The 8938-nt window shown below is 36.9% G+C and overlaps 1 protein-coding gene across 1 annotated transcript; it reads right to left on the bottom strand.

The window, feature by feature from the left end:
- Nucleotides 1–414: 414 nt before the first annotated feature.
- Nucleotides 415–7598, bottom strand: LOC120326802 (uncharacterized). The gene is made up of 5 exons (XM_039393159.2): nt 7042–7598; nt 5326–5476; nt 4718–4888; nt 3788–3934; nt 415–3684 (listed from the first exon to the last, which is right to left on the bottom strand). The coding sequence occupies exons 1-5, from the start codon at nt 7308–7310 to the stop codon at nt 2926–2928; spliced, it is 1497 nt and encodes a 498-aa protein (XP_039249093.2). The 5' UTR covers nt 7311–7598; the 3' UTR covers nt 415–2925.
- Nucleotides 7599–8938: the final 1340 nt, after the last annotated feature.

Raw genomic sequence — 8938 nt, 5'->3', positions numbered from 1 at the left:
ACTAAGAGAAGAACGCTTAAAACATCTGTATGAGTGACGCTTCTCTATTTTGTTATGCGTATCTCCTATTTTATCCATCGAGAAATTAAGATATTTCAGAACTATGGCAACTGGCAAGAATATTAAGTTATTTTTTTTGTATCTTGCTTTGCGTATGAAATATTTAGTAGTCACGCTTATTAAATATATATATATATATATATATAGGCCTATCGGGTAGAATTGGGTATCACTCATAACATAAGCCTCTACCCAGTGATGGGTTCTATTTGCTTCGAGCTCAGCAACAGCATGTTCCCTCATTTCCAAAAACAAAAACGAGTTCGCTAATTATCCGGCATTCTAAGAACGGGTTCGCCCTAACCCCCTGAATTCATGACTGCCTTTACCTTGATACAAGTGTATTGCAACGCATTGAAATCATACATCATAATTTATTACATTGATTAAAGATACATATAGGCAGAAAATAGGATCAGTTGAAGAATTTCTTGAAGTGAGTATACCAGTTGCCAATAAATGATATTAGCAATATTCATAATAATCAAAACAAACCATGATTACAACATTAAACGGCATGTAAACAACCTAACAAATAATGATTGTCTATCTATATTGCAATTGGTGTCGGCCTATGGTTGCTCAGTGAAGTAATATATACAATGGGAAAATGACATGAATTGCGTACAAATGCACAAGAAAAAGGAAAGAATTTTGATCGAACACAACGTCCGTCATAGCAGCAAGGAATTTTGTCGCAATCATGCCTTTTTAGGCCCTCAAATTGGAGCGGTTGGTTATCCATTCAGATTAATTTAAAACAAAGTAAAAATTGGTAAACATAAAACACAATATTAAACAAAAAAATACTATATACAAATCTACGCGCCGAATGACGAAAGGAACTGCACGTGAACTGGCGACGGATACACAATAACGCCAAACATCAACGCAATCTATAAACTACGAAACCTGGCAAGTCGTTTTATCAAAGGTGAGAGGCCATGCTTTGACGACACCACATTGGCAGTGAACAGCTGCGAAGACTGGTAAGCGCTGTAGTGTAACCATATATATCAAAGCAAAAATATAGTGATTATATAAAGACGGTATAGGGTATATTTAAATAGTGCTGTATTAAATATAGTACGTTTTGATAATAGGACTCTGGGATTGTCTAAGCATCGAAATCTTTCTGAATATATTTATACTGTACAATAATGCAGGAAAAGCAGCAAATACAGTTTTCTTACATCAGCTTTGTGCATAATCAAGAAACAATATTAAATATGCTTTATAAACTGTGCAAAGACCATTTAACTTTTTCATACAAAATGATGTTACTCTCAATCACCTAAGCAGTTAGTTCCATTAGCAGCGTGCCATAGCAGCTATGTATAAATGATAAGACTTAGGCTTTATATATATATTAGTACCCCCAAAACCCCACGCATCATATTGACTTAAATACCACCATAAAGGGTGGCAATGATAATAATATTCATAACAACACACGATTGAACAACTGCGGACGAAAGTCCGACAATATTCCTGAGAGCCCAAAACGTGTGAAACAACTTGTCAAACACAGCAATAATAATGACGAGTGCGAATAAAACAATCAATAACAACAAAAACAAACAAACAATTTGAGTGCAAAGTAGCCTCGACGTGAAAAGAATATACTTTAATATCTGGGATACAGCAATAATCTCTTTCGATCATGGAGGGGTTAAATACCGCTATGTTGGAGAGTTTACTGGACATAAATTACTAAGAAATCAATCGATTAGCGTTTTCGTTTGGAAAGTTGCTTCCTTTGTAATGAGGTACAGATGTCCATACCCGCCTATTGGAAACGCTAAAGAGCGATAGTCAATACTTACTTAGGAAATAGGGTAACGCGAATAGCAGTGGGTGTTTGTGGAGTTGTGTTATGTGCATACATGAGGAACATCACATCAAAACCAAATTAGCAAGCGACTTGGCAAAATGTTGTCATGTTAAAAAAGCGAATACTCAAAAATTTTTCATATGACCGGCTGTTCTCATTTCCGAATATATATTATACATAAATTTTACACAAGTATACGAGGCACTTATATATAGTAAGGCTTGAAGAATTGCGGTGGTAGTTTGGATTCTGAATATAACTCACTGTGTAATATTTTAGTATTATGTTGTGTATACAGTGGACCTTCTGAATGCAACAGTGATAGCAGCCTGCTCAATATTCTGGGATCAAATTACTGTCATATGTTTTGTTGGAATCAATCTTTAACGTTGTAATAGGACACCCGCGCCTTGGCAAACGGGAAATAGCAAGATGGCTGAAGAGGAAGTTCCTGATATAAGAGATAATGAGCGAGGGATCATAATATAATGCAAATTTAAGCATCTCCTTATGGTACACACCATTGTACTACTGATTACAATTCCTATTGGTCCGATTATAGTTAGACAAACACATCATAGACACAAGTGAGTTAGATAAGCTGTCAAATTAAGGCATTTTCAGTGCCAGCACCAGTGTGTCTAAATATTCAAATTGAAACTCCACGAAAAGGCAACTTCTAGGAATTTTGCCGGCTAGTTCTTATGTTCATAATCAAGCTTCACCACCCTCAATATCTCAACTCTTCCTCTCCATCTAGCGTATACTTATTTTCCGAGTCGCCAATTTTCGTTTTGTTTTACACATGCTGAATGCATTCGCAGTTGGGCGCCGAATTGTAACTAAAACGTATAAATTTTGGTGAAAGGAAAAACAGTGTTCGTAATGAGTTAAAACCATCTGCAAGAACAGAAAATTCTGGTCATGATGCAGTAGAAGACCGGTGCAATAAAATGGGAAATTTAAATTCAACAATCAAAAACAATGTTTGCAAAGACTTTAGTGTTTAGACGACCTATCTCACCACTTTTTCACTTATTGTCGACTCCGTTTACGGTCTGTGCTTTAGGAACTGATTTTCTTGTAACCGCCGTGGAGTATCCGTTCGCAATAGGACTTTGAGGCTGCTTCATTTCAGCTTTTTTCTCCGACTGGCCGTTGGTGGTTGCTTCGATGAGTGGTGATACTTTCTTTGGGCTATTTTTTGCATTTGATGACAATGGCGCTTTGATAGTTGTAGTACCGTTGTAGACAGGTTTTGTCATGCTCAAATTCGGTGCTCTTCCATTTTTCATCGATGCGACTCCATTTGTCAAAGGGGATTTTATGTTGATTGATGCCAATTTGGCTGCAACAGCGTCAATTGGAACAGATTTTGCAGTGCCGTCTGAAACTGTGGATGGTGTTGGTGGAGTGGTGTCTCCGTTGGCTGTAGCTTGAGATGAATCTTCAAATTTTGTTTCATCTTCTGGGACAGGAGTAAGTTTTGCTGCTTCTTTTGTTTGACCGGTCACAATAGAGTAAGTCAATATCGGTTGAATTCCTGAGGTCAAAGTCACTGGAGCAGTGATGAATGATGCACAAGAATGTGGCGGTGTTGAATTTAGAGGACTTTGCATGATAAGTTGCCCCGCGTGATGCATCGGTTGTTGACTAATAACTACTGGCATTTGATTAACCGGGCCTAGTGAGGTGGGTGGGAATGGTGGACGTCCAGGTATAGCTTGATTCGGCGCTCTCAAATTAATTGGTGATTGCATATAGTTGTACAAAGCTTTCACCGGTCTTCCCTGGAAATGAATTTGAAAATTTTACATGGCTTGATTGAACTCTGATACTTATGCAAATATGTTGTGCATTCAAGTTAGCATCGTATATTATCAGTAAAAGTACCTGATCACATTCTCCATCACGACAAGCTTGGCATAACTCTGCATTATGCTGATTTCTTGGGCGTCCAGGCCTTCTATCGATACGTATTGGGGGTTGCATGAAACCATAGAATGTTTGCCCGACTTTGTTGTACAAGTTACACATCACCTAAAAATTCGAACGGACCATTATAAAAAAAATACGCAATTACTGTACTATGTGTGGTAGAAAATTAAATGAATACAGGAAATGCATTGTTCGTTATTTTACTCGGATCATGTCATTGAAGAAATGCAATTTTTCAATATATAATTCTTCAAATAGTTTGTCTGGTAAATAATTAGAAATAGTATGACTTGTTTCAGTTATTGGGAAAGCAATAACCTTTTCGGGTCAAAATAGGGACATCATTATTCAATGTTATTCTTAGCATAATGTCTATAATCGCTTTCCGTATTTATTCTGTGGGTGTTTAAATGCCAAAGTTCTTTAACACTGTGTAGGTTTGTAGATGTCCAAAATAAATTTCAACACATGAAAAAAACAATTAATTTACTGGTTGTATATTATTATAAAATTCCGACCGGGTATATGCGATGATGATCCTAATGTGTAGGGCATAAATTAGAACAGGAAATCCGCTCATTCCAGCGGGTACAGGCGCTCTTCAGCGGCGTGTAGTTACTGGCGTTCTTGGATTTATAATAATTTGTTATGCTCTGTTCTGCCGAGGTTGTCTCGGTAATATGGTTTAGTAACGAAAATTTTTTTTAAATACTTCAATGATACCAAACTGGGCGCTCCAGAAGTATGTGCACCAGATAGCGCACAACCTGATAACCCAAACCTGGTTCACATATAATGTTCAGGTTGTGCGCCATCTTGGTGCACTTATACTTCGGAAGCACCCCAAACTGTCGTTATACATTCAACGCGTTCGTGAAATATTACCTTAGAGACTTCTTCCGGATACCACATTACATATTCAAACTTTCCAGAATTGCACTTTTTGCAGACTTGGCCATAAAGTTTGAATTGGACGAATCCTTCGCTAGTCGCTGCATTCAAATGAAACCAAAAAGTCACTCTTCCTTTCATCGAAGTCCACCCGTTGCCACAATCCTGATAATACAATTACCAATACTATTAATAAATAGAACACATGGGTTTTAGTTATTTAGTTAGTTGTTGGCCATTCCATAGAGGCTAGTGAAAATTTACAAGTTTTAGACATCAGTATAGAGCAGTGGTTCCCAAAGTTGATTAACGGGGAAAAAATTAGAAGCGGAAGAATATTCGCGGGCCATGAGAAGGGAGTGCCCGCAAGGGGCCGACACGGGTACCGGTACGTATAATTAAAATACCGGTAGAGTCGAATATACACATGCTTAAACTTTGATAATGAGGTTGGCGGTATCCAGAACAGCCTCACAAAGAGTGAACTTTGAGAACGTGGTAAAAAGTGAAATTACACTGACTGTCATTCATTATTTAAGAAATGTTTAACAATCTGATGTGCATAAGATTATCAAATAATTTAACCTATTCAAAAGTATTACCTGGCAGCAAAATCGCACTTTAGCACTGTCTCTGTAAAATTTCCATTTCTCCTGCGGCGCTGAATTCGTAATAGACAAGTACCATACATGTGGAGGAAAGAACGAGCTGAATAGACGACTGAATTCACCGTGCCATACGACTTCCATTCCACTGAAAAAGGTAAATTTTTATTTTTATTATTTTGTTTCGATTTTTTACTTTAATGTTGAAGTACAGCGTTTATTTCAGCAAGAACTGGTAGCTGATTCATAACTTGCTATCGCACAGTTTTAAGCGGAAAATAACAAGTATAATACAGTCACTCGAAGATTGTTATTTCCGGTAAGAAATCATTTTTTTTTAACATTTGACTATCTTAAAATCCAATTTAAGCCTCTCCATTACTAACATCTCGCGATCGCGTGAATATCTGCAATGTTGTACCAAATGTTTTTCACGTTTTGTTTACTATCTATATATCCAACAAGCGGAAAAGAGTCAAAACTAGAAACGAACTTGCGTTGCCCTATCTGCTCATTATGATACACCATGCTTTGTCAGTTGTGAACATCATTTGGTTATGTATTGAATATACTTGATCTGATAGAATAAGGCTGCGCAGGCGCATTCTTTCCGTTCAATGGGTCAATCGCGTTTCGAATGCAACTATGTCAATTGTTTAAACGTAACACTAGATCAGGCTTGGGTGAATGATTCAATGTACTGTAGAGAACAATTTGACGATATTTTATGCATGGCCGATGATAGTGTTGGTGTTGTTGAATTTGCATATTGATACAGAAGAGTAAAGATCGGATTGAAGTGGAAACAATGCACTTCCCTGCCACACTCCGTACGTTACAAGAAGGAGAATTATCATGATCCATATTCAAATCACAACGGATACAAACGTTATTTTAAAGCTGAGACATTCCATACATCATCAGCAACTTACAATATTATTTGTAGTCTCAAAATTGTTGTTGAATTTTATGAAAAAATAACATTTAATGGGATTTTTATATATATATTCAAAAATAAAAATGAGCTCAATGAACAAGGATGTCAAAAATTTTAATTTGTACATTTCGAAGAAAACAATACTTTTCTGCTGCGGCAAATCTTATATTAAGCAATTTAGCTATAACATTTTTGTGCATAGAATTGCCATAGAATCTATCATTTCATGTTGCACTCAACAAAACACATTCAATCAATCGAAGTACACGAATTGTAGTACAATGTCAATAATGCGGAAAACAATAAAGCACATTATTGTACAGTTCGTGCATCTTCAACGTGTTATCTTGAACACGGAGTGCGTTGATGTCTGCACAATAACGAACTATGTGCCACAGTCAAGTTTGAATCAGCGTTAGATTCTTCTTTCATAGCTTAGCAATCAGCTACAAATTGGTTTCAGATTTTAGCAACATACTCTGGGTCGGAATGCGCTTGAATCTAATTTTGATTCTGCAAGCGATGATGAAATGATATTTGACAAACTGCATACAAAAGAGAAAGTAAAGCACAATCGTAGTGTTGAGTAGAAATTAATATTTTGCATGTCGTTCTCGAAAAATCGTCTTGTATTGAATCGCTGAATATCGCTACCAAGCGAGAATCTGTGAGGTTAAAATTTTCAATCACAATATTCTTTTTTCAAGTTATCGTTTATAAAACTTCAGAATAGAAATGCTTCTATTTGAATAAATTCTAATAAAATTAAAACTCACTCATTGTAACATCCTCCTCCGACCGGAACGACTGGGAGTCTGAGCGCTTGTACTGGTGGACTAATGGTTGCAGGGGAGTTGTTGCTAGTGGGGATTGGTCCAGGCATAACGTTCACCGGCCCTTGTAGAGAAACTGGTACTTGTCCTGCGGCATAGTTGCCTTGCATGGCTGCGGTGGGTACACTACCCGGCATTGCCCCATGAATTGGGCGGGGTATGGGGCCGTGGAAAGCGGCTACTTGAGGAATGGTCATTGTCGAAGCCATCATTATCTTTATATTTTCTTGATATAGTTTAAATATTTTCTGTTTCTTTTTCTGTATATGGGTTTTATGCTCGTTATGTACAATTGACTGTTTTTCGTCTCCTCTTCTCTGGATTTCTTGATTTTCTATATACTGTGAAATAGGAGGTGCTTCTTTGTTCTTTGTCCGTTTATAAGACGGGAATTTCCGATTAATATAAAATTACATAAAAGTGATTCTTGCGATAACTAAGTCATGAAGCTCTCGCAGCGCTCTTTTACTACAAAAACTATAGCTATGAAATAGGAAAACAGTTTGAAATATGCATATGGAGTTGACAATATATAATTTTACACACAGAAAGTCTCTGAAATCAACATTTCCTCATTTCATATCATCTGGTACAAACTGATATATACTGATATATACAAACTGATGATACCTCTAGTTAAAAAAAGGCTTCTTTAAAAAAAAGTTACGGGCTGCGACAGCAACCCCCATTCCGAACACCTCATTTTTTGTTATCCGAAGTCTTTATATTCTGCGACTTCCGTCAATTTTTTTTCAACTTAATTTTCATTTATGCTGTCATTTTTTTATAGAAATTCACGAATAGATGTATTTTTCACGTGTTTAGGTTTCTTATCTGCTTTCAGATTTATTCAATCAACCTTAAAGCAACTTTCGATTATTCCTAAAACTTCCTTTACCTTCCCGTAATAGAAATCCGCAACAAAGCTAGCTCAATCACAGGCAATTACAATAATATGAGCATATTACTTTGCTCATTGTAGCATTTAGCAATACTGAAATATCTTGCAATGTTTGAATACCGCAATTCAGGGCTGAAATATTTCAAAATACTACGATGCAATGAGAAGTTACTTTCTCCTGTCGGTATTGCCTGCTATTACCACATGAATATGGACAGCGGTGCCTATATTCAAAACCGCAAACGGTCCACACAATTTATCCTGATTTAATGTTTCCTAATGGTTGACGATCAAATGTAACTACATGTCTATAGACTGTTCTCAACATAATAGCTCTACTACTGTTGAATCGCGGCTTTCCTTTTGCGTAGATAATGTATAATCGGTAGCAAAAATGCACTTCATTTGATATATATATCGCAAAATAGAAGTCATTGGTTTTAAATTCAATGGTGAGAAACAAATAATCAAAACCTGTTTCATGCGATGCTTGTAATTGAATGAATTATCTATTCACTTACTGCACTTGTCATTTGCGCTATATACTCTCGATTTCTCAGTTGACGCTATAAGCTAAGATACATCACTGCTATGCTATACCGAGCCTTATAACGCACGCGACAGAAAGGAAATGGAAGAAAAAAGAGCTCATGCAATAGCTGCAGTAAAAATATGAATAATGACCGAGTTGTGACACGCATGTTACTAGCGTTACGTGGGCTTGTGCGATGAAAAGCCTGTGAGCAGCTTGCGTCGGCTCGTCTCGATGAAGCCGAAACGTGTTCTGACTCTGCTATGAGATTTTTCGCGCCACCATATGCACGGGTCGTCCCTGTTTGCTTGAAGGATAATCCGTCGTCCAATGGACTTTTTATATTTCAATAGAGACTGACAATCTCGAGAATGCATGACATACGGTTGCAAACGGAAGGAAGCAAT

The sequence above is a fragment of the Styela clava genome, chromosome 9 (genome assembly GCF_964204865.1).
Source record: "Styela clava chromosome 9, kaStyClav1.hap1.2, whole genome shotgun sequence".
Classification (NCBI taxonomy): domain Eukaryota; kingdom Metazoa; phylum Chordata; class Ascidiacea; order Stolidobranchia; family Styelidae; genus Styela; species Styela clava.
This window is presented reverse-complemented; position numbering and strand designations above follow the sequence as displayed.